Raw genomic sequence first — 26,073 nt, 5'->3', positions numbered from 1 at the left:
TACCTGTCATTACAAATAAGCTTACAGTGTTCTATACTATTACAAAGAAGAGAGAATATCATCTCTTACCTCCATTGGATTGTCAGCTCCAATAGCACAGTAAGTTGCTTGGATGTTTTTCCTCTGTCTTTGAATGACAAAGCAGAGCATAAGGAGCCACACGTACCCAGACTTTGATACCGTAACTCAGGTAGGTTGAAGAGCAGTAGATACTTCACAGCAGAAGCCCTCATCCACTTCTTTGCCAGGTCCTGCCCAGAAACATAATACACTTTTCACCACAATGGCTCCAGTTTCTTCCAAGATTGTATTAGTACTATTTTTTTTGTCAGGTCACTCTTCAAAGAGGAACAGTCTACTGGCTCTAAGCAGCAGAAAAGAATGAAAAGTGGTTCATGAGAAATCAGTTTCCAACTTTTCAAGGCTAGGTTAGAGATTTTAGCAGGGGAAGTGCTTTGCCTAAGTTCTAGGTCTACATAGGTTGTCATTACACCTATTCTTTATAGAATCTTAATACATACTATTCAGACTGGTCCCATAGCTGTGCTATTGCTGCATCCTTGTGTTTGTTACTCACTGTGGGCACTGCCTGTGTTGTTCACAAAAGTTTTCACAGTTTTCATTTTAACTGAGGGAAAAAACTGTAGACCTAAAATGGTACTTTAATCACTTAAAAAAAAATAAAAGATGATAATACCACCGGGGCAACAAGTCACAAGGTTTGCCTAATCAAATACTTAAAATGAAGAGTTCAGGATTAATCTAAACCTAAGTATCTTTGTCAAACAATTATGCATTCTAAATAAACTGGTAAGAATCAAGGTCATTTCACAGACTATTAGGGAATTTGAAAGATATGGTTAAATTTATCAGATGTGCATAGATTGATAGCCATATTCAAAATTACACTGGCTTTAAGTAGTCATGGACAAATATACACTGGCTCAACTGTTATGACACATATTTAGTCCTAAGAAAATTATGAGTTAGCTAAGCAGTCTTTAAGGTGTCATGTAAAAGCCAACCAAGTTTCCTCCTCTCACCCTTAAACACAACTTACTGATGACGTGTATTTACATATTTAAAAAAACACAAATGTTTAGCAATATCTCAGCTGAGAGTTTCAGACAGCACCCATCAATATCCCTCCTTGAGCTATGGAGACTTCCAGGATCTAATACTGCTACAATTATAAGCTCCAACCTCCTCTCCGAGGTAAGTAGTGCTGTTCAGAAGCAGACACTGCCCCAGGCAACCACACATGGTCCGTGTCAGGAGTGGGTGTCAGACTGGTCTGTGCTCAGGGGAAGTCTGTGGCGCCCTTTCCTTTTTCTCTCCCTGCCCATTCATGTTCAGCTGGCTTGCTGTTGGTAAAATCTCCTGAGAGGATGAGTTAGCTGTGTGTCATGAATATGACACAGCAATCACTCCAAAACCATGAAAATCCACCAGGCAGAAAATGGGATTAAAAAGTTTCCTAAGTTAGGAGTACCATCTTATAACTGTCCAAATATGATGGTGAAACAAGTGTGGTGATGTACCACCCAGCACCATATGCCACTTGTTAGCAATGTAAATGGAGTTCAGTGGCAGTCTGCTTCTAAGAGTTTCTGTTGAAAAAGCAGAGATCACCTCAGAATGATCCTTCACCTCTATAGCTGGCGCGGGGCTGCTCCTGCCGCTCTTTGCTGCTGCACTTGGGAACATAAAGCACAGCCAGAAGACAGAGACCTGCATGTGTGAATGAGGCTGCTAAAGGGCTGTTGCTACATGTGAGTGATACAGGTGGGCTGTGGAAAGAAGCCTTGTCCTGTCCTTTCCCCATTGTCTCCTGTGTGGCCCCTCTCTGCAGCTATGGCAGTCCATGCCTCAGTTATTCTGCTGCTCTCTGAGGAAGAGCCAAGAGACTGTGCTGGCCTGCAGTCAGTATGACAAAACTCCCTGCCTGGTCATCTCTGGAAAATGAACTCTCTGTGTGCCTTTGTATGTGTGTATTGGGGAGAGTTATGTTCAGGCCACTCAGAAGAAACATATAAGAGCTCTCCAGAGTTTATGGGAGGTGCCTTTGGCCTCGGTGAAAGAAGGAACTGGTAGCATTAGGAGAGGGAAAGTACTCTGTTGTTAAGGAGTGGTGGTGGGATTGTTTATTTTTCCTCCCATAAACGTTTTTTCAAGGTCCTAATGGAAACAAAGCAAAGTATTATTCCTCTAAAAGCACTGTTCTTTAAGTAAACCAGACTCACTACTTGAAACATTCCAATGACATATGGTGGCAGCAGGGGGATGGCCAAGATGCAGACAGGAGAAGTATCACCGAGATAAAGACCCACAGCTTGTAGCCAAAGGCACAAGGTGTGAGGATACGGTCACCTGCCTAGAGAGAGGCAGGACAGAGGAGAAAAGAGCCAATGCTTCTGAAGGCATAAAGTTATCCCTTTGATAATTACCTGCAACAACCTTGCTGTTCCAGAAATAAAACTAGAAATGTCAGAAGCTCCATTTTCATGGTGTCTATTACTGCTGAAAGCAGAGATCTAGGCAGCTTTCTCATGGCTTGTTGGCCATGGAGTTCTTCTCTTAAAACATGTCCTTCAGACACTTACATTAGCGTCAGCACCTACGTCTTTATCTCACAGAGCTCTATCAGCCAGAGCCAGGGTCAAGCACAAGCAGCTGCTTGTGGCATGAGTCTCCCAGAACAGTAAAATAATTATCACTGTGGGGCACCAAAATGCAGTTTTCCCTGCCTTTGTGACAGGGCATTTTTTTAACCATCTTCCACCTGGCTGACATGATGGCAGTCAACCGCAATGCTCCAATAATTGTGGCACCTGTTTGGCATCCAGATTGGCATCCTGGTTGATCAGCTTTTACAGTTACTTTTCTTTTTTTTAAAGAATTTTCTCATCTTTATTTTCTTCTATGACCCAGCACATGTACATGTTGTATGTAGGCTGTGATTTCTGTAGTGGCAGCAAGGTTTAGTATACCTTGGTAAAAGGAAATGGGAAGAATCTACCTGTGTTTTGCACATTAAAAAGGAATCCAAAAGTATCTTCCTCCAGCTGATAATGCAGATAAATGCTGAGTGTTTGGAGGGGGCTATTTGCTACGCAGTTCATTACTAGTAATAACAAATTGGTATAGTTATCTATTAAAATATAAAATATGGGGTTTTTTTCTACAGACCATAGATTACTGTGTTTACCAGAATATGTGACGCTTTGTTACCCTGTAAACTTTCTTCTGTTACCTGCTTTCTCATGTTTGTGTCACACTGCATTTAAAATATGTCTTCAAGGCAGTTACATTGAAGTCTGTCAGAGTTTAAACCAGTCATCCAAGGAATAGATGTGTTGGTGGACAGAGTGTAGGTTACATGTTCCAAATAATATATTTGCTCTGTCATTATGGTACTAGGTGTGGCTCTCACCTAAAAAAAGTGTTATCTGTAGATACATTATGTAGTAATACCAAAACAGCATCAGGTGGGCTATGCCTTTCCAAAGATTCAGTGCAACATGTGCAATAATTCCTATATTATATATTTAAATGCCATGATGAACTAAAAAGACATGTAGGAAATTACCTTTTTCCCTTGAAACTTCAGCTTCCCAAAAGGGTTCTTCATGAGCAAAATCTGTGCCTGTCAGCTTCTAACCACATATTTGCCATTGGCCAAGGTGTAAAGATATAAATCACATAGCACTACACATTAAAATGAACACATGCATGCAGTATTTTGATGTGACCACTCCCTTCTTAAAATGCACTACTCTGCAGAAAAAGAGCTGAAACACATCTAAAACACTAGAAATAATCTATGTCTGTCTTAAAGAGAATTGCAGAGCTATAACAGACCATCTCTAAAATCCTGCAGTGTTGCTTTTCAGGGTTCTGCTGTTTGGACTTTCAACAATATCTTTACACTTCCTATTACATTAAGCTTTTTTTTTTTTTCTCCAGAAAACACTATGACGTTGGCAATGAAGCACACTAGAATAACTGGCAGGTTAACTTAAGAGTTCCATCACCAGCAAACCTAGAAAACAAAAGCTTGGGCAGCACAAATGCCTGTAACATTGTCAATATTTCTCCCTCCTGCTCCCTCTAGTTTTACCCAGCTGTTTTAAATAGTAAGGAGAAATTAAAATTCTTAAAGCCTTGCAGGATGTTTGGATTTCTGCCCTTTATTTCCACTTCTATGCGCCATAGCTTGAAAATTTGCCTGTGATTTATAAATTCCCTGTTCAGGTTTTGGGTTTGTGTGTTTTTTTGGTTTTTTGGGTTTTTTTTTTTTTAAGCAACAACTAGGAATCCTGGCAAAGAAAATGATCTGGTGTTGGGTTTGCCTGTTGCCAAACTGCAGCTAACAGCCCTGTCTGCTTGCCTGCCTATATTGATCATCCCGGGCTAGGCGTTTTCCCATGCCTGATGACATTATGCAATTACATGATGATAAACATCATTCGGGAATACAAATGTGAGAGGTAAACAGCTCGAGGCTCTTTATTAGTTTATTTCAGGCGATCCTTCTTGTTTTATTGCACGACTCCTCCCCTTTTTACAGTTTTCTGCTATTCTTTACTAATTCTAGCGATTTGAGAAATGACCTTTAACCCACGCAGTTTGCAGACTCCTAAAGGGGATAATTGAAATGCCACAGTAAACCAAAGGCAATAAAATATTATTTACTAGGCATAAAACTAAGGTTGGTCTTCCTAAAAGGTACGAACAACCCCTTTATTCCTCTCCGGATCTGGTGCTATACCTAATTTATAAATTCCTCACCAGCCGTCCCGCGGAATGAACCGCAATCTAGGCTCTAAGGCTGGCTAATAGAAAGGCTCCGCGGACATTAGGGAGTAAATAAATCTGCCGGAAGCGATGCTACGGTCTCGGGCCTTGCAGGTGCCGGCGGGATCGAGCAAGGTCCCGGGCTGATTGTGCGTCCCAGGGGGCTGAGTCCGGCAGCGCTCCGCTTTCCCCGCCGGCCCGCTTCCTCCCTGCGCACCCGCGGACAGAGACGTCCCGCTCCTCGGCTCTCAGAGCCGGGTGCTCCCTTCTCGGCGGCCCCTCAGAGTCTTTCCCTCCCGGGAAGCCGGCGGGCAAAGCAGGCAGCGTGGTCATCGGGGCCTCGAGGTGGAGAGCGGCTGTTCGGTGGTCGAGATGAGGGAGCGCAGCGATGGCTGGTGCCGAGGGAGGGCTGCGCTTACCTGGCGGCCCTGGGGGCGTGAGGGCAGCGATCACAGGCCGGCCGAGACGTGCCATTCCCCCGTTTGGCTCCTAAAGGTATTTTTATTTGCACTGGAATGGCTTCGAAGGAGTGAATGCATTTATTGATAGCGGAACTGCTCTCGCAGCCTGTTTGGATTTTCCAGAGCTGCTTTGATAATGTGCCCCCTCCCCTTGTGGACCCGCAGTCGCAGGCGAATGCAAGGAAAATAATGCAGAATTACGGCATGGCTGGGGGAACACTCCCATTTCCTGCATTTGGGTGCATGAGCGATGTGAGAGGTGCAATAAAGAAACACTTTGGCTGAGGACTGCAAAGCGGGGAAAGCACTCTGAAGTACAAAGGGTCCGCGAAGTCCTCCTCGCCTATAGCTCTCACTGAGTCTTAAATGATAAACAGTTTTGTCAACAACTTGCCGAACTTACAAGGGGGGGGGGGGAAGATGCCAAAGAAAGAGGAAGTGAAACCGTCGAGCCCGCTCTGGCCGCGGCAGACGCGGCCCCTCTCGTGTCTCGGACCATGCGATAAACAAGACTTGTCAAATGAGCTGCTCATCAGGAACGCTGATGCAGCTCCCTCCGGCTCGGCCATGTGCGCCGCACATTGCATGCACATGTATATGAGGGGGAGCCTCCGCGGGCCCGGCCTGGCAGCTGAGTGCGTGTGTGTGTGCGTGTGTGCCCTCGCGCCGGGATAACCAGCCGACAGTGCTGGTGGCACAGGGCGGACCGCGCACCCCTACGGATGAGGTGGGCGCAGGGGACACCGCTTTGCGGGAAGAATTTGTGTTCACGAATTTGTGTCGACGGGGTCTGACGCCGGGCTTGACCACCGAGAAGGGCCTGGGGACGCGGGACTCTGCCGGGGCACACGACGGGCGCGCTCCTTGGGACGCGCTGCGGCGACGGAATCCCGATGTCCCCAGCCCGCCCTGAGGCTGTACTGGGGTCCCGCTCGCTGCCGTACAGCTTTAAAATCCAGCCCAGTCTGCAATAGGTCGGTCGTGAGCGCATGCGCTGCGGAGAAAGTTTTTCAGCTGCCGTTGGCTCTACAACTTTTTTTTTGTTTCTTTCTTTTTTTTTCTTCTTCTTTTTTTTTTTTTTTAACAGTTTTAAGCAGCAGGGTGAAGAGGAGCGAGGGAGACAGACGGGGGGAGTTGGGCCGGTTGCAGCAGGCGGGGGACAGAGCCCCGAGGAGGAAGGGTCGGCTGCAGCACGACGCCGTCTGCGCCGGCTCGCTCTCCTGCGCGTAACTTGCTCGCTCCCCGGCGCTGGGCGCCTTCGCCTGCGATGGATTGAGGGAGCAGCAGCTCCTGAAGCCCCGGACGTCTCCCCTCCCCCTGCCCCTGCTCGCCTGGCAGGATCAGTCGCCCCGTAAGACAGACACACGCGTGCACAAGGTTCCCCCCTCCTCCTTCCCCGGTTGTACAGAAACTACTTTTTCTGTTGGGCTTTTTCTTCTCTGTATAAAATGGAGGGAGCCAGCCCCAGGATGGCTCTGCAGCCGCGGACGCCCGGCTCCGCACCGCCCAGCCTTTAAGCAAAGTGAAGGGGGGCGGGCAAGGGGGAAGCCCTGCGTCCGCTCGGCTCTACTCGTCTCCCTTGCCCGGTCCGCGCCGGCGGCCCGAGCGCTGTCGGGAGCCGGGTGGGAGCGCGGGGAGCCCCGCGGCGGCACCACCTGGGCTGGTGGGACGGATCGTCGCCCGCGGCTCTTTCGCTGCCGCTTGTGAAGATTTTTATTTGCTTCCGCACAATCACGCCCACGGGCGCTGTGTGCGTGTGTTGGGTTGGCTTTTTTTTTCTTTTTTTGGGGGGCTTTTTTTTTTTTTTGCCTCCTTCTTCTGGTGGTGGAAAGCCCTAATTACTGCGAATGCTGATGGACCTTGGAAAGAAGGCTGCACTGGTGCCCCTCTCCGCAGTCGGACACACTCAGCCTGCGCCGGACAGAGTGACCGCTCGCCCACCGCCCCCCGCCAGCTCCGCGGGCCCCCGTGCTCCCCCGGCAGCCGCCGCCGTCCGCTGCTTGCGAGGATACCACCCGCCTCCTGCGATCCAGGATTTTATTTTCGCCTCGCCCTTTCCCCTTCTGCTCTGCTTGGATTACTTGGCTGCTCTCGCTCGGTGATCCCGCGGCAATGGAGGTGAGTCCGTGTGGGGTGCGGTGCCTCCGCGCCGCGGGAGGCTGCGGCCGCGGGCGCGCAGGGCAGGCTGCATCGCGGCGGGGTGCGGCCATGCGCGGGCGCGGGACCCTGCCGGTGGTCGGCCCGCTCCTGCCGGGCTGCTGCCGGGCGCTCCCACCTCTCCGCTCTCACCGCGGAGAGCGCGGCTCTTCTCTTGGAAAAAGTTCCTTTATTTTCTTATTTTCCTTCCCTTTTTAAATCCCCCCGCCCCCTAAAAGAAGCTACCCCCGGCAGGGACATAGGGACACTTGCTGGACTCGTTCTGCCCGCCGTGTCCCGGTGCATCTTTCTGGCAGCGGCTCCTAACGCGAGTTTAAAGACATCTTTCCAAACTTTCCCGAGGGGGATCGCTATGGAGGACCTCAACGTCGGCGCTAATGGTGGCCTGTACCTTTAAGGAGAGCTGGCTGGGGGCCAGCGGAGAACCTGGAATCAGTCCCCCCCCCCCCATCCCCCGTGGTTTTTCTTTTTTTTTAATTTTATTCTAAGTTTCTGGAGATTATCACTCTACATCTGCAGAGGGTCCTGCCTGGGTCAGAGCGGAGGAGAGCGGCTCCTCGGGGTCCCCTCGGCGCTGCGAGGACTCCATGTTGGAAAAGCTGTTGGCTTTTTGTTGTTTGTTTGTTTTTAATTGTCAATTGTATGCTAAATCGGTTGCGCTCGGAGGGTCACTGAGAGTTCAGTTGGGCCGAGAAGCGAGGCTCTTCCCCGGCCGGAGGGAAGGATAGTGGTGCGCCTTAAACCCCCTTGGAAAACACCCTTTTCTTCGGTGGGAGAGAGCTGGGCTGGGGACCCAGCGAGTGCTTTTCTCTTCAAACGTGAAACTTGGGTCTCGCTCGTCCAAAATGGATGTAAAGCCGCAGGAGGGAGCAGGGGGCGGCTGGGGGGTTCCCCGCGGAGCCGCTGCGCCTCCCGCGGAGGCCGCCGCAGTTTACAGCCCCCCGGAGCCGAGGCTCTGGATGCCGCCTTCTCACAGGTAGTGCTCCCAGAAAACCAGATGCCTTCGCAGGCTTTCCAGACACCCCGTGTAAAACAGGATCACAGGCGATCCCGCGGCTGCAGGATCTGTAAAAGCCTCCCTTTTCATCTCAGCAAAGAGCGCGGGCTCCGCATGGGGTGCATTAAATACCAAAAACCAATCTCGGCGGCCCTACAAAGTTGCAAATGGTGCCTCACACTCATGATGGCCAATGTTGCCATGCTGCCGGCCAGTCTTTCTCAGTTTTGTTTATCTTTTGTTTGATTTTTTGGGGGGGGGCGGGGGGAGAGGTGGAAGTGTTTTGGTTTTGATGGCAGCTTGTCAGCTGCTGCGTGCAGAAGGGATTGGCTGGAGGGGCTGGGTTCGTCCCTGAGCGCAGGTGCTTCCTCCTGCCTCGCCGCGCAGCACCGTGTCGGAGGACGAGGCGAGTGATGGCAGCGATGCTGAGGCGCGGGAGGTGCCGTCGAGGGCCATCAGCTGCCCGGCCCTGTCGCCTCCCGGGGCTGCGGCGGCCGAGGCCGCCCCCTGTTGGGAGCGAGGTGTCACAGCTCCCCAGAGGCCTCGGGGGCGGTGCGGCTTTCGCTACGGCGCGGTGACGGCCACATTCGGGGAGACACCAGGTCCCTTTGAACAGGGCAGACAGGCTTTGGCCTCGCCGTTGGGGTCTTGCGTCGCGGGTACTGAGTCCCCTCACCGAGGTGCCACGGATATCAGCTCCCTCCGCGCCCGGCGGGCCCCGACCGCACGTCCCGCCGGGGCAAGTCGGCGTGTATGGGGCTTGCTTGCTGTGCATCTTTAGGATCTCCCTTGGGCGCCGGCGTCTTCAACCTCCTCAGGGCTCGGGCAGTTCCATGACAGTTCTTTAATAGTTATTCATCTTATTTTACGAAGTAACATGAAAGAAAAAAGAATACGTTGGGGTTTGGGTGTCGCAGCGAGCTCTTCGCACCTTGGTTCGCCTCATCCCTTGTTTGATACGCCCTTGGTTTTCGCATCTTCCGTAGGGTTGATCCCATCTAAACGGGACGGGCTCTTCCTGCTGAGGGAGACCGACCCCCATTCACCCGCCACCAGAAATAAGAAACTGCACCCTCCCCACTCCCCACGGGGCAGGAAGCGGACAGCGGCGAGGGGCGGTTTTGCCCCGCTCCCACACGCGTCCGGGTCCCCGCGCTGACGGCATCTTCCACGCCTGTACAGCACGGGCAGGTTTCGTGTCAGCCCGACTTCCCGCTGCGATCGGTCCGCTCCTCCTGGCCCCTCGCAAGCAGAAATAAATTAGAATTAAAAGCACCTCCAATTCGGCATTTGAGAATGAATAGGGAGCCCCCAAGTGTCGATTTTTTTTTTCTTTTTTTTTCTTTTTTTTTTTTTTTCCGAGGGGAGGGGAAATAAAACCCGTGAATGGCACTAGTTACCGACTTAGGGTCCTGTGTGAGGACGCAGATGGTGATCGCGGGAGCTGTCGAGGGAAGCGTTTGACTTCCAAGACGGCAACCTCATTGCTGCAGCGGGCGGGTCGGGACGCGAGGCTGCTCTTTGTCGCTCCTGGTACCTCCCAGGGCCGGTGCCGACCCAGACGAGGCCAGGAGGCTGCCGTCGGGGCTGTCCCCGCGGCGCCAGCGCGGAGCTCGGGGCTGCCTCGGCGATCGCGGGGACCAGGCGGCAGCGCAGCGCGGAGGCTGCGGCGAGATGGTTTAAGGGGCGGCGGGGCAGGGCGAGGACCGGCTCATCATTCCCGAGTGGGAGCCGCCGGGCCCCCAGCGGCACCGACCCGCCCGTGGCACCGGACCTCCTCCCCTCCCCCGCGGGCCCAAAGCCCGCTCGGGCTTCAGACAAACCTGAAGCTACCTTTTGCCAGCCGGGAGCGTTTCGTGTCCATGATGCTGGCTCCGGAGCGGGGAGCGATGGGGTAATTCCCAGCCCGAAGCCTGCGGGCCGCCTGTAGCCCTGGGGCAGAGGGGATGACCGGGCGGGATGCGGGGATGGGGTCTTCCGCGTCCGGAGCAGCGGTCTGGTCCAGTCCCGTCCTGTCGCGGCGCGGGCGGGTTGCAAGGAGCAGCGGGGCCGGGGCAGAGGGACGGGCGGGCGCGGGTCGATGCTGCGGCCGCCCCGGGAAGGCGGTGTCGGCGGGGGAGGGGGTGGGGGTGCGTGGGTGGGTTTTGCCCGATGGAGCGGGAGCCGCGACGTGACTGCGTCTGGCACCAGAGCCTCGGTGGGGAGAAGGGTAGGCGAGTCAGAGTCAAGTTAACAGGGGCCCGGATACTTCCGTTGTTTAAACTTGAATGCTCGAAAATGGTCTGAGAAGCAATAAACAATCTGATCCTTTTTCTCCCCCCTCTAGAAATCCACTGCAGTATTAATCCAAGGAGGTGCTTTGGGGACAGTTGGCAGTACAATGGCTTCTCAGTACCTCATAGTGGCTCTGGCCATTTTCTCCTCTTTTACCCAGGTTGTAATAGAAGCCAGCTCTTGGTGGTAAGCATCTTGTATCGACTTGATTTTAAAAGAAGATGTCAAGATTTGCTTGATTAAATGTCTGTTTACTTATGTGCTTTGTTTCCGAGGGAGTACCGCATGAACGAGACAGCAGGGGAGTAATGTTGTAGTTGTAATATATTGTATAGTAAAAAGAACGAGTCTCGAGTAAGTGTAAATGTACAACTTCTCGTTTTATAAAATTCTGTTTTTAGACTGCTGTACAGTAGATTCTCTCTGAATGTGATCATCCTTAAATTACTAGATTTGCCTCTCTTTTAAAAGTCTTTTGAACTCCTTTAATTTTGAAATGTTACATCTCTGAAAGAATGCTGATTTACAAGTAAAAACTTGTGTTAAAGTTTCAGTTTGAATTTCTGTTCAGTTTCCTTAAATGTTTATAAATATATTTTATTACAAAGATGTGCATTTAAATTTCTGCTTTGACAACTTATCTGTTTCTATGTTGGGAGTTCTTGAAATAGGTGTTTCTTTTCTCTTTCAAGTGATACTGTTGAGATTAATAGCCACTTTTTCATGGAAATGTATTGTGTGAAGAGCATTTTAAGAATTAAGAAAACAAAGTTCATTTTGTTTACAGTGTATATACTTTCCTCTGTGTTTTTGTGTGCCGTTTGGAAGAAGTTGGAAGTAGTCTGTAGCAAGTTTCTAACTTGTGACTTGTTAAAGGTTTCCCTATTTGTTTATGGTAAAATACATTGAAAAATACAGACCTAAATGTAAAATGTGTGTTATATTGGGATTTGGAGAGGCTTTTCTCATTTTTGCTTTATTTTTCTGGCCTTACAGTTGTCCAGAGCTTCTGTTATTTTCACTACATCCCTTTAAGTTGATAAAAGACTGCGTAGATGCAAGCTTTCCAAGTCTGCATCATACTTCAGTCCTTTAAGCATGTTGATAACCACATGGATGGGAACCGATAACTTCTATTCTACACTGTCTTTAAAAAGTTTTATATTTAAGTGGGTTTTTTTCCTCAGCTGTTAGCAAAACCAGGAGTCGTATGCTCATGTATAACATACATTTCTGTTTGAGATTTATAATTTTTTTTCTTTTTTGATTTTTCTTGTTTATTAACCCAAACCTTTCTTTGTGCAGGTCTTTAGGGATGAACCCTATGAACCCCATGAACCCTGTTCAGATGTCAGAGGTATATATAATAGGAGCCCAGCCACTATGTAGCCAGCTAGCAGGGCTTTCCCAAGGACAGAAGAAACTCTGCCAATTGTATCAGGACCATATGCAGTTCATTGGAGAGGGTGCAAAGACGGGAATTAAGGAGTGCCAGTATCAGTTCAGACATAGAAGATGGAATTGCAGCACTGTGGACAACAACTCTGTGTTTGGCAGAGTCATGCAGATAGGTAGGAAGCAACATCTTTATAATTAAACTCTTGTCTAAGGATATGTATGGCACATACTGTTCTGCACTTGAAACTCTTGCCAGGTTCTTACTGAGTACTGTATACAATCAAGTGTTTTTAAAAGTTGGCAAAGGAGTTGAATTATTTTTAGCTGGAGGTGATTTCCCACTACTGTCCAGCCATGTCTTGGAAAACAAAGTAGGAATATATATTTGCATGTGGGAATAGAGAAGAAAGGAAAATGCAGCTCTGAAACCTCCTTTTAGAAAACGTGAGACAAAAGGCAACCTGAGAGAATTAAAACCAGCAGCGTCTTGTAAAATTAAAGATGTCCATGTCTAGTTCCAAAGTTAGCAGCCGCATAATAAATTACTCTTGGTCTGGAGGTTAACTGAAAATTGCTGCTCTGTCTATTAGTTTTTATAGGCAATTCCTTCTTGCTTATTTCCAGATATGGTAACTTTTTTTTCCTCTTTTTGAGAAAGGTAGATATCTGTTAAAAGTATTGTAGCAGGGTAATTTTTTTGTGAAAGCAGTTCTATGAGGACAAAATGTGTGATTGTCCTTCTAACTTGCGTTTAACGTAATCACATTGCTGAGAAAAGACAGATTCCTGTTTAACCTTAATCTCACTGCAATTTGGTGGGCACCCAACCCTTTCCCTATCAGATTCTCTTTGAAATGTGCGTCTCCAGTGCTCATGTGCTGCCTGCCTTCCCTGTCGTTTAAGGACCTCATCGTATTTTAAAGTCCTTGGCAAAATTTTAACCAGTGCTGTTGAACTGGGTCCATGGTGGAACTTTTCTCTGACTTTCCCAAGTCAGATTACTGATTCTGTGTAAGCAACTGAAAAAAATGCCTATTTTCTCTGGCTGACAGTTGTGATCTTTTATGTAGTGATCAGTACACTGGCAAAATCAGAAGTGCTTTTTAGTTGTAGATGTAAAATTTTTCTGTCAGTATTTTCTGTCCTGCTTTAAAAAAAAGTTTAAAAGTCAGGCTCAAGCTAGGTTTCTTTGTAAACAGGCTAACTGCAGTTAAGGTTGAAGAAATGTAACAAATCGCGTTTAGTCTCGATTTTTGTTAGGCTTTTATTTGGACGTTGTCAGACAAATAGAAAAAAAATCTATTGCATAAGAGTACCTAATTGAACAGCTGATTTTAGATAAACAACCTTCCCTAGGCTTTTTTTGCAATCACAAGATTAAACCCTGTATAGAGTTTGTTTTTTTTTTTTTTACCCTAACTGAGCAAAAATCTAAAAGCACATGAAACATGAAAGAAAACCTTTTCTGTACACCTTTCTGTTCTAATAATCTAACAGATGTCAGAAAAATAATCTGTTTAAAATTTACGCCTTCATCCTTCAGCCCTTATTTATTATCCAAGCAAGTGAAAATTAGCTCAAGGGGACTATTGGTGTGAAGAAATGTACAGGATTGGGCCCATGATTTGTGGTGTCTGTCTCCGGAATAGACGTTTCTGCCCTTCCCAAGTATGACAGATCTATTTAAAGGTGGTTTCTTTCAAGTTAAATAAATTTGCCGCACCCTTCTGAATATGACTGTATTAGCTGATGTCTACATAGCAATTCATCATGTAATTAAGCCACTTATTCTAATTGCAGATGGAAGCAAGGTTAATAGCCATATTCAAGAGTTAAAGAGCCTAAAGAGTGTATTCACTGAGAACAAGAAAGGTGTTGTGGGTAACAGTTGTATTATTTCTTACTGACCTTCAGTAATACCAATTGCTGTTCCTCTGAGTGGGAAAAATGGGTACTTTAGAGCCTGATTCCATTTTACTTCAGCCCACCATACGCTGGCTTGTTAGGGACTGTCAGATATTCATTACTGTCACTGACATGAGATGGTTATATTCAGGATTCAAATGCAAGCAGTTTGGGAGGATTTTGCCACCCAAGCTAAGGACATGCTGTTGCTGGCCGCACGTAGGAGAGCGCCTGGACAAAGCACTGGCTGGCAGCACAGTCATTACCCCGGTACATAAATGGACAGTCTTTCTTCCAGGATTTATCCTGCAAAGTGAGCTAAAGCTGTAAAAATAAACCTAGCATTGGGTTTGGAAACTTGCTCTGTGGCTTACTGAACTGAAAAAAATTGAGGCTTTTGTTCTGTGCTGCTGTCCTTTGCTACTGTTTCCCAGATGAGGCCATGGTCCTCCTGCCATCACTGCCATGCACCATCTCCTGGCTTCATGGCCAGCCCAGGGCTGGCTGTGCTGGGCTTTTGCAAACAGCTGAGAAGTGCTAATATCAAATAAAATAACTAGGTCCTCCTCCAGCAGCTCAGTGTATTTGGGGTTCAGTTTATTCATGCCTTCTGCCTGATGTTGAATGCTTTTAAAATACAAGACAAAGAACATTTTGTATCTTATGTTCAGGTATTAAAAAAAAAATTGTTCTGTTCTTGCAGACTTATTCATATCAAGTGTAAAGCTGAGCTCCTTGCTCTGTGGGTGGCTTCCTACAGCCTGTATATATTGAACGGTTCCATTTCTATGTTTTATATATATGAGAGAGAAGGGACTCAAACATGTTTGGAATGTGTCTTTCCTTGCCATGGCTACAATAGAAAGAAATGCTGGACTGTGGGAAAAGACAGTTATGTTTGACAGTGAAGTAAAGCACAGTTGTGCCTAAAGACTTAAAGAAAAAATCAGAGCAACTCATCCATGTGGAACCATCACTCTAAATGTGTTCTTGGGGTTGATGAGTTGAGGCAGCATTGGCTTGCAAACTCCAGGCAAATGAAATCTATTTCAGCAGTTGATGGTATTTTATAATTCAAGTAGATGTTCAAGGAGGGAATTTGGGGTGCAACTGTCCTTTCTGTACCCTAGCCTTTCCCTCTCCTTCCCGCTAAGACTGAGTTCTTTAAAATACACTCCAGGATAAAGCAAAAAAAAGTCAGCTTTATGGGTTTAAATCCTGCAATAAACTGCGTAGTTAACCATACAAAAGCAGGAGCTAACTAAACATGAAAAAGAATAAAATGGAACGGAAGAGGCTAGTCCTGTGGTCTGAAGCAGACCATGTTTCTTTCCTCTCAATCTAGTGGAAATTTTGCTTAAGGAATTAATCCAAAAATGTGTGTTACAGAACAAACAGGAACATGAACATCTGTATGATGTTCCCCCTGCTATAGTTTGCAGTAAATGCAAGACATAAGTCACCACATAAAGCCAAATCTTTTTAAACTGAAAAGGCTACTCCTGTAACCCTTTATACCCATAATTCTTCTAAGTACTTCCATGAGCAGGTGTCTCTGAGAATAGACCATTGTAAGTAAGGGCTCAAAGTGCTTCTCATCTTCCTTAAATCTAATCTTTGCCAACATATGACTTGTGATTTTTCCCATTTAAAACCAGCATCTATTACTAAAATTAATCCAGTGGATGACAGCTGTTATATTAACAAAGCTGCTCTGAGCATGGTGTCATCTTGATGTTAAATGTGGACCAGACTGCAAATTATTTATGTTTCAGAAGTGCTTGAAAGCTCCTATTAGATTTGACCTGTTATGATCGGTCTTGTACAAAGAGTTTCTGCCTCAAAATGTTGCTGCCTAAATACGTACAACGTGCCCAAAATACAGCCTCTCAAAGCCCTAATTTTACAAAGGCCCATTCTGTTCCCTAAGAAAAATCTTGTAAAGTGAAGATTAAAAGCTAGCTTGATCTATTGATTGGACTAAAGATTAGGAACAAAACTTAACTCATATAAATAGGAAAAAAAATATTTAGTCTATTCTCAGTGATTCTGAGAATCTTTCTTGGAAAAGATCCAGTGGGATGCTGTCTCTTAAGATGAAAACCAAACTTCAAGTTGGCTCTTTGGTGCAAGTTTTATGGGTTGTGTTTTTTGTTTGTTTGAAAGCTTTCCTTGTTGTAGTCAGAATTTGTGCACCCTTGTGAAAGCAATTAGGGAAGTTAGACTCCAAATGAAGGTGAGATTAGATACTGTCAAGAGGATGGTATGTGACTGTAGCTTGCATTGTGGGTATTGTAACTTTTTCTTCTGAAAGTTTGAAACTCAAGGTTTTCAATTTCCATTTAAGGCCACCAGTTGCAGGAGAAAACCTTCAAAGCTGCCTTGTGCCAAGGGTTTTTTCTTCCTTGTAATTTGTAAAGATGATTGTCCCTGGACTCACTTGCCATATTCACATGAATTGGAATGGTGGATACTGAACAGCACAGGTTGTCTTTAGTTTTAAATAGCCTCCCACAGAAGTACTTGGCTTATGCACAGGGTGAAAAGTTGTATGTTATTCTGCTGTGCATTTCTTTTGATACCAGGCAACTTTGTAAAATGCTATAACTTTAAATAAATTGCAATAAGTGGACGAAGTGCATCAATCATGTTTGAGAAGTAGTAATTTAAGAACCAGACTTTTAAAAGTTGTATTTAACATCTCTTTTCTTTTCCTGAAAGACAGGGAACGTTTCCCTTTCTGCCCCTTACACGCAGGCACAGCTGCTTTGGCCCCGCTGGCATCATGCTCCGACCACAATTCCATTCACAATTCTGGCCCCCTGCTCCCCCATCCAAGCTGTCACCAACAGAATTGAGAAGCGACTCCTACTCTTCCCAAACACCTTGTCTGTACTAAGGGATTGGTTTCACTCATTGGTTTGGGTTTTTTTTTCAGAGCAAGCACATTCTGAAGAGTGTGATTCAGGGTTACTCTTATCTTTTAGCAGGCACATGAATGTTGGTGGCTCCTGAAGAGCTTTTGCCCTCCTGGCAGTGCACGTGGGCTCTCCCTTAACACCACTTCTCTTTCTGCGCAGGCAGCCGGGAGACGGCGTTCACCTACGCAGTGAGCGCGGCCGGGGTGGTCAACGCCATGAGCCGTGCCTGCCGGGAGGGTGAGCTCTCCTCCTGCGGCTGCAGCCGTGCTGCGCGGCCTAAGGACTTGCCCCGGGACTGGCTTTGGGGTGGCTGTGGAGATAACATTGAATATGGATATCGCTTTGCCAAGGAGTTCGTTGATGCCCGGGAGCGTGAGAGAGTTTACCAGAGAGGATCCTATGAAAGTGCCCGCATCATGATGAACCTGCACAATAACGAGGCCGGGAGAAGAGTAAGTCCCTCGGCCCCTGTCTGCATCCCTCCTTCTGGGGAAAGGCGTGCCTTGGTGGAGCACACAGCCTTGCTGGGTGGTGGCCAGCCACCAAAGCTTGTCTCTGTTTTGATGCACAAACCAAGAAAACAGCAAATACAGGGTGTAGGTGGGTGGGGAGTATATGAATTTGTGCTGCCACTGCTTGTCTGACAGCCCTGTTGCCTTCCCCATGGGGACGGATTGGGACCAAAGCATGTTGTGTTTCTCTCTGTACTGTTTCATTCAAAGTGCCCTTCTTGCTGTGAGTTCTTTGTAGAACAGGATTTTATTAGTTTATATTTCCAACCAGGACAGTGTGCATTGGAGGGAAGAGGGACGCACTGGGCTTCCCAGCCTGGAATCATGCTGCAGGCTTGTTCTGACTTTCTTTCCCTGCTTTGAGAGGATGTGAAAAGCTCCTCCATATTATTATAAAACATGGTCTTCTGTGGTTAAATGTGTCTTTATGGTTTCTTTAATCTCGAAAATGCCGTAAATGAAGGGTGTAAACTTTTCTTTTTTAATAGTCTGACTATAAAGAGCCAAAATCATTATTTTCCTAGAGCACGAAGTGCCAGAAATAATTGGCTAGAGACTTTACACTTGTGTTCTAAGGTGAAGAAGGATGAAAGATAATTGAAAATTAATAGTATTTAAATGTGAGAGAAGGATGTCTGAAAGCAATAGACAGGCCAATTTACTATTAGCAAGAAGAAAAATGACACTTTCACAGTTGCTTATGGAGACTCGAGCAGTTTTTTCCTTCCTCAGCCTCATCTTTGCAGTGCCATTTGGCAGCGTTAGGACTCTCTAACTGCTGGGTGGAAGTTGTCTACAGTATCATCTAATGTGTCAGACCCCGGGATTTTTGGGACAGTGTAAACACTGATTCTTATTTCCATTTGTACAGGGCAAATGACTGATATTTCCTTGCCAAAGCTTTGTAAAGAGGATATTGCTATGTAGCTCTGTTTCCCACCCATAGGTGTTTGGGGGTTTCTTCTTGGATGAAGTCTCTCTTGCACAGCAATATTTAGGATAGGAGGAGGATGCTGAGCCAAGAGTAGACAATCAGCTGCAGCTGAGCTAGGAGCAAGAGGAATCTTAACTCTTTCCCTAATTGCAGCCTCAAGCAGAGATCAATAGAGAGAGTAACTCAGATAGAAAATAAAGGGATGTTTTACATTTCTCAATGAAATAGCAAAATCCTTAGCTGGCTTTAGAGCGAATTCCTGAAATTTGTCTGCAGCCTGACTGATGCTGCTGTCTGGGCTGTGTGTGCTGTTGTGGCTGTCTCTGCGGTGGAGAGAGGAAGGCGAAAGCAGTACACTCCCCTTCCCTGCTAATGAAGGTGCTGGGGGTGCATGTGCATCGACTCACTTGCTCCCAGCCTACTGCAGGAGGGAAGAGGCAAATATTTTGGAGGAGTGAATGGGAATGCAGCAGAGGACAGGAAACAAGGGGAATAAATGCTTTCACAGCCGTACTAACCTTTCATCTTCCTTTTTGCTTTCTCTCCCTGACTTCTCCAGACTGTCTACAACCTGGCTGACGTGGCCTGTAAGTGCCACGGTGTCTCGGGTTCCTGTAGCCTGAAGACCTGTTGGCTGCAGCTCGCCGATTTCCGCAAGGTAGGCGATGCCCTGAAGGAGAAATACGATAGCGCTGCTGCCATGAAACTCAACAGCCGGGGCAAGCTGGTGCAAGTGAACAGCCGCTTCAACGCACCCACCATCCACGACCTGGTCTACATCGATCCCAGTCCCGACTATTGTGTGCGCAACGAGAGCACCGGGTCCCTGGGTACCCAGGGCCGCCTTTGCAATAAGACCTCTGAGGGCATGGATGGCTGCGAACTCATGTGCTGCGGCCGGGGTTATGACCAGTTCAAGACAGTGCAGCGAGAGCGTTGCCACTGCAAGTTCCACTGGTGCTGCTACGTGAAATGCAAGTTGTGCACAGAGATTGTGGACCAATTCGTGTGCAAATAGGGGATGGACAAGGTGGGAGGAACTGCAGCCGCCTGCCAGCAAGGGGTGCAGACCCCTCTCCCTTTCCACAGGACTATCTCCACTTTATTTATAGAGTCCAATGAGTTGTCGTCTTCTGTTTAAAAAAGAAAAAACAAAGGCAGGGGAAGGGGAAAAAAAAAAAAGGAAAATAGAAAAAATATAAGGGTTGCAAAGAGAAGTGCCTGGAAACCCTCTCTGCGTCCATCCCAGAACTGTGTGTGGCTTATATTTTTGGCAATAATGAGAGAGAACCTGAGAATATTTATTTTACAAAGTGAAAAAAAAAAATTGACTTTGCTTAAAAACAATAGAGTAGTTTGAGGGGAAAATCCAACATATCCTAATTTAGTCCCGTGGGACGTAATACATGTGCAGTAGGCAGAGCAACCATGTAATGTGCTTGGGATGTTAGAACAGTCCTTATGGATGTGAGGAACACACAGGCCTGTCCGTGACTTTTAGTTTCAGACACTAGAAGTTATTAGAATAGGACATATAAAGCTGTTCAGTACATGTCAGGCTCTGTAAATCAGGGGTATATTCGTCACAAAGTGTGGTGTCAGTTACATATCTGAATGTGCCTGCTTAAGTACGCAATGTCATCAGAGGGCAAAGAGCAAAGGATCATAAAGGCTTCAGCTGTGCTATTCCTCAGTCACTGTGTCTGGTTCCAGAATCTAACAAGACCAGAAAAAAAGAAAATAAAATCTACCTTGATGAATAATAGAGGTATTCTTGAAGGTGGAATTTGGCCTTATTAGCTAATTGTGACGTTCGAGTGTCTCATCTTACAGAGCAGTATTTTACTACTACCGAGTGTGGAGAGCGGCCAAGGTACAGACTGGAGCACTGTAGGCGGGTGGAGGGGAGCCGCAATGCTTGCAAACAGTTTCGATCTCCCAGTCTGGAAAGCCCATAGAAATTAGAATTCCCTAAATTTGAAGATGCCTTAAAAAATGGTGTAATAACTGGCTGTCTTTCAAAACACAGCTTGAGAAATAACTCCTCTAATTTTATGTGAGAAAATAAATCATTAGATATCCACTCTTGGAATGATTGATTTTTGTTTTTTTCTACAGATTTTGGGAATGCTTTCACTCAAGGAGACAATAGTTTCATCTTTTAATAACATTAACTATTATAGTTCAATGAAATGCAATACCAAATTTATCATCCTATGTCTTTAATACACATGCTTTAGATAATATATTGCAGATATACACTACAACTGTTCAGACTATACTTGAGCAGTTACATATATACGGGAGAACTGTGGTCTGCTGGTGTCTCATACTTCAAAGCTTTTTGTACATATATATTTTAATGATTTAAGAAATAATAAAATGTCTAAATTAAAGGGGCAGTTCATCCCCCATTTTCTTTTTTAGATCTCTTCAGGATTTTAGAGTGATTCCAACCTTTTTGTGGGATTATTTTTTTTAAAAGCTTTTATCATTCAAAAGTTTTAAGGATAATCACAGAGAAGTAAGCCTCTTCCCAGCTTTAGGACTTTTTTGGATGGTTGGTAGAGGCAGCAGCCTGCACTTGTTTTGGTATTGGTCTGGAAATTGCTTCTACCCCACTCTCATGTTAAGGGCATTATTATTACTGAAAGGAGACACCTTCCAACTCTAAAATGTGCTGCATTTGGCCCTTGCTTTTCAGTTTTTGAAATGGAAATTGTTGTTTGTTGAACAATATACTTTCTCCCCAGTGCTGTGTAGTTATACGGGATTTCATCATTTGTTCAGGTGCCTCTTTCCAGCTCAGTCCCATCCAACAAGTTAAAGAAAATAGTTTTACAAGTACCAAGGGAGGAAAGTCTTTCACTTCAGCCTACTTGTACTAAAGCCTTAACTTTTCACGAGCCTTTAAGCTGTATCATTAAGTTCATCTTGATCATTTATCAGCTTCTTAAATGGCGCTTTATTGCTCTTAATTTATTGTACAAGGACATATTTACCCCTCATCTTCAGATGTTTGCAAAGAATATCTTTAAAGTAAGATTAAATAAATAAATAAATAAAGCACTAATTCATTGAATATGTCACTTTGGTTTTTATTGTACAAAAACCATGATCATTTTTTTTCATTTGCTGAATCACCTCAAGTTCCTTTTATCGACTTTTGTCTGAGCAGAACTGAGTCTCATGATCCTAGCTATCAGAACACTATTTAATGTAAAATATTTTACCTGTCATTCAGATATGTAAATCTTCTGTGTCCTTTCCTCTGTTCTGTACATTTAATGTACATATTTCTGTCTTGTGTGATTTGTATATTTCACTGGTTTAAAAAAAACAAAAGAAAAGATTATACCAGAATGGAAGATAGACTATAAAAATAAAACTTTGGTTGTATATTGGGAAGTGGTTTTAATTATCTTTCAGAAGAGGGTTTGTTAAAACAATGAATAGAGTTGATTTTTAAATTTACTACTTGGTAAAGCAGGGAAGAGATTGCCAAACATCCATACAAAGTACATCTTCAAGTTTTATTTCTATATTAAGAAGGCATACAGATGTAACTACTTCTTAAATACAAGGAGACACCCATCCCACTCCCTAAACAAATGCCAAATCTGTCCCTCTGAACTAGAAATCGTTTTAGAGACAGGTTAGTTCTTAATTGGCAATGGATAGGGAGCTGGGTTAATGTTACATTTGTGCATATGGCTTCCAGGGCTGCTTATGGTGTTTCTGGGACAGTGGGGCCTGTTCCTGTGAACAGCTTCTTCCAGCGATGGCAGCAGGATCTTCGTGTGACAAAAGATTTCCAATGCGAAAAGTTTTCTGGCCGGGGTTTTGTGCGGTTTGGGTTGCGCATCGATGGGGATGTGGTTCCCCCACCCTTCAGTCTGACTGCACTGGAGCTGCAAGGTGAAAGCTCACCAGTTTTTCCTTAGACTTCTTGCCCAGAAATCGAGCGTGTATGGAGGAAATAATCCTTTGTTTTTTTAAAGGCAAAGTACAATGAAGTATTAGTAGTACGGAAGTAAAGCAGAAAATGAAAATGAATGTGAAACTCACACCTTCTGTTTTGAGATTGTCTTCTCTTTGAACTGACTTGCTAAGTTGTATTTCTTGAGTTGTATTTCTGCTATGTGGAGCTAAATGAATTAGTGGCCTTTCTCTGTCCTCCGTTTCTTTTCTTCTTTCCTTTTTCTTTTTTTTTTTTTTCTTGAGGATAACCTTCTAACATATCGAAACTCCTTCTGGCTGCCAAAAATGTATTATCCCACAAACCAGTAGACCAACATCGTGTGTTTAAAATAGCGATTCTGGGCAAATGCAACGTTCTGTGGTCCTATTACTGACATCTGGTTCAGTTTTCCTTCACTTGTATATTGACCAGTATTCTTTATTGCAAAAACACAGCCCTTATTTAGGAAAGTCAGCATTTTTTTTGGACTGGATTGTATTCAAGCTCTTCCCAATAACAGAAAAGTTACCAAAAATTTTCTTTATTGGCAGCAGTAAATATCTGTATTCAAAATACTCATTATGGGCTCAGATACAAGAGAATTGTTTTAATTTGCAGCAAAGTTTATCTGTTGAATTTTATTCAAAATATTCTTATCCTCTGGTTCGTAAACTTATATTTTTAGTAATCTCTTCAAATCTTTGTGCTCAGTTATGGCTTTGCCAATACCAATTTTCACCCTGTTTTTCGCTAAGTCGTGAAGTCTCAGGTGTTAGCAAGAAGTAGACCAGGAACAGTCAAGACATCCGAAGAAGTGACTGGCAGCTTCGAGTCAGGCACTGCATGCAGAAAGCAAGCTAAAATCCTTACTTTCTAAAGGATAGGTTTGATGTAACAATATTACGAAGATGAAGCAAAAGTTTTGAAACTGGTACTGCAGCTGGCAGAAAGACTGCGTTCCTTTGGGTAAGGATTCTTAAATAATACCAAAACTATTAGGATATTCATTGTAAAGGGGTGGTTTTGCTGAATGAGGAAAGACATCTAGTTTTTTTCTTCTGGACTATATGCTAGAGGAAACTATGAAAACAAAAGGGAAAAAGAAATCTGTCTTAAAATATAGATAAATGTATTAATGTATAGCTTATGTATGTACTTGCTGACTGTGGTAGTCTTAAAATTGCTTATCTAGTATTAGAAGGCAGGACAGATCTGTTCTTTTGCTCTTCAAGCTGTATTTAAAATCCTTGAGAAGAAAAAAAAGACCTTTTTTTCCCTACTACGGGCTTTGGTATGTCTGTTTATGTTGCAGCAGGATAAATGAACCACATAGGAGTGCAGTGTGGGGTTTGTACATGAAATTTGTTTTTTTAAAAGGTGTGATTAAAAAATCCAATCTGTCTCCTGCTTTGCTCTTATATGAGGTTGCGTGTGTGCATTTGTATATAGTCTGCTGTTATTTTCCAATTGTGTTGGCCAAATTCTGCTTTTAGTTATGGTTAGGCATCTCTCATGACTTCGGTGGTGTCATATGAGCCTGACATTTTTTGACCAGACGTGAAAGCCTCCCTGCTCAAAGAGAATGCATATGAAATATATCAGCCTTTCTTCTGCTGGCTGGTTATTTAAACATGGGTAACTGAATTATTGTGAAACAAATTCTACAACTGCAGCTGCAAAAGCAGTAATACAGTATACTCACAGTGATGTTTCTACACCGTACCTCCTAATTTCCCAGTTGATTTCCAGTGCAGACAGAAGTCTAGAATTCATGTGGTATGTTCCTTATCATATACTATATAAATGTAAAATAATGATTTGTTCATTACTGTTTCTATTCTAGAGATAAAATTAGATATTTTTGGCTTTCCTGACTTTTGGAAAACTTCTTACCTTTGGCAGTGTTGAACATCACTGGCTGGGAGTGTCACTGAGCAGTGTGATGTGAAGTTGCTTTTGGTACTGTCTCTAGAACCGAGACTGTGCAGTGTTAGTATTGGTACACCGTATGCTTCTATAGTCAATGTTAGTTTCTGTTGTGTTATGTTTCCCGGCAGTCCTACTTTCTGAAATGGTATTTGAACAGCAGTAGTCAAAATACTCAGCTGATGGAGAATCTCTGGATACTCCATATACAATTATTCAAACCCTTTCTGAACCTGTTTGGCCCATCGTTGATTTACTCCAGATCCATTGCAAGGAATTTGAAAAATACAAACTTGTAGTATAGAGTTCATACCATGTCTCACAGTTCTTTTTGGTTTTGTTTTGTTTTATGAAGCAACTCATTCAAAAAAACCTAATTTTTAAAGGTAATTTTATTTAAAAGTCTATCTCTGGGAGGCACCCTCTGAGAAAAAGGAAACAGCCCCTGCAATACAAGATGATAATCTCTGTGCTTTGGTGACTCCCTGGTCTTCATTGAGTGGTTATATAATGAGGACCACTTTAAGAAACCACACTCTAGCCAGGTTGTCTTCCTGGCAGTTTGTTAGTAGAATGCAGCAGCTGCAATCTGTCAGTCATTACACCATTGGCTGCTGCTTTCTGCCTCTTCTTTCTCCTAGGAACCAAGCCCATCTCCTGGTATTTTTTCCTGTTGGGTTTTTTTTTTTTTGTAAAGATAATTTCATCGCTACACAGGTTTTTTTTCAGGTATGGGCTGGGATTTACTTTCCATGACTGTTGATTTCAGAAGAGGTAATGCTTGCCAGACGAATAGTTTTAGGACTTCTCAATTATCTCTCTGCTTTGTAAATCGTCAACTTTGGAGGAATAAAGGATAATCCCTGCGCAAACTTGAACTAGCCATTACTTGGGGCAGGGAGACTGAGGTTGTTAATGCTGTAATATACTGTGCAGCTGTATTTCTGTGCTTTCTTTGGAGTGATAGGATTCACAGCAAAAAAAAAAAAAAAAGTTGTAATTTGGCAATATGTGAGCTAGTAAATGCCCAAAGAAAAGGGGAAGAAGACAAAATAATGGTGGGCAAATACATTGACTTTGTTAGCAGTCTTCATTGGTGTTGATTGACATTCATATAAAATCAAAGATCTGTGCATTTCTGCATTTATGCTTTCTGGGTGAAAGTATTTCCTGGATTCCCTTTAATCTTATGTACCACATTTGTTGGTACAGAGCCTGTAAGTAAATCAAGTTTAAGGACTTAATGAACTGGAAGTAGAACCATAACTAAAGAAATACCTCCAAAAAACCACTATAAAGAAAAAGAACAGTGCAAGATGTGTCAAAGACTTTTCCTAAGAGTTAGTGTTGCTATAGGTCTCAAGCAGGCAAATGGTTACTTCTGTCAAAGATAGTATGTCCATTTTAAGCCACAGTGCTCTTTGGTTTATATATGTACAATATGCCAATGTCCATACGCTGGGAGTATATGCATTATAGGGAATTCTTGTTAGTTTTGACTTCTAGTAGTCCTCAGTATGCATGATGATAGGCTTGTACCTGAAAATAGGTGATATTTTCATTTTTTTAAAATTTGTAAAACTATTATGATTTACATTGAATTACATATAAGGGTGCTTAGGAGGTTTTGATTTGGGTTTTTTTTTTTTTTGCTACAGCCTTTTTATATGTATAGGAATCTGAATAAAAATTATCTGATAAAATTATTATTAGCTGATAAAAATTATCGGAGATGGTGCAATGCCTTGTCATGAGCAGCAGCTGTGCATGGCCTAGGGAGTATTAGGTGAAGTTTCCTCATCCTGATGTTGTCTCCTGTATGTATAGATC

The 26,073-nt window shown here is 44.6% G+C and overlaps 1 protein-coding gene across 1 annotated transcript; it reads left to right on the top strand.

Moving 5' to 3' along the window:
* Nucleotides 1-6,729: 6,729 nt before the first annotated feature.
* WNT5A (Wnt family member 5A) lies at nt 6,730-21,724 on the top strand. Its single transcript, XM_062008555.1, has 5 exons — nt 6,730-7,376; nt 10,739-10,872; nt 11,992-12,257; nt 17,070-17,362; nt 18,916-21,724. The coding sequence occupies exons 1-5, from the start codon at nt 7,371-7,373 to the stop codon at nt 19,372-19,374; spliced, it is 1,158 nt and encodes a 385-aa protein (XP_061864539.1). The 5' UTR covers nt 6,730-7,370; the 3' UTR covers nt 19,375-21,724.
* The last annotated feature ends 4,349 nt before the right edge of the window (nt 21,725-26,073 follow it).

The sequence above is a fragment of the Colius striatus genome, chromosome 15 (genome assembly GCF_028858725.1).
Source record: "Colius striatus isolate bColStr4 chromosome 15, bColStr4.1.hap1, whole genome shotgun sequence".
NCBI classification, from domain to species: Eukaryota; Metazoa; Chordata; class Aves; order Coliiformes; family Coliidae; genus Colius; species Colius striatus.
This window is presented reverse-complemented; position numbering and strand designations above follow the sequence as displayed.

What these genes read in the sequence shown, in the direction of transcription:
- WNT5A (XM_062008555.1), top strand. An exon ending in ATAGAAGCCAGCTCTTGGTG is followed by an intron (nt 10,873 to 11,991) that starts GTAAGCATCTTG and finishes TTCTTTGTGCAG; the next exon opens with GTCTTTAGGGATGAACCCTA. An exon ending in ATAACGAGGCCGGGAGAAGA is followed by an intron (nt 17,363 to 18,915) that starts GTAAGTCCCTCG and finishes TGACTTCTCCAG; the next exon opens with ACTGTCTACAACCTGGCTGA.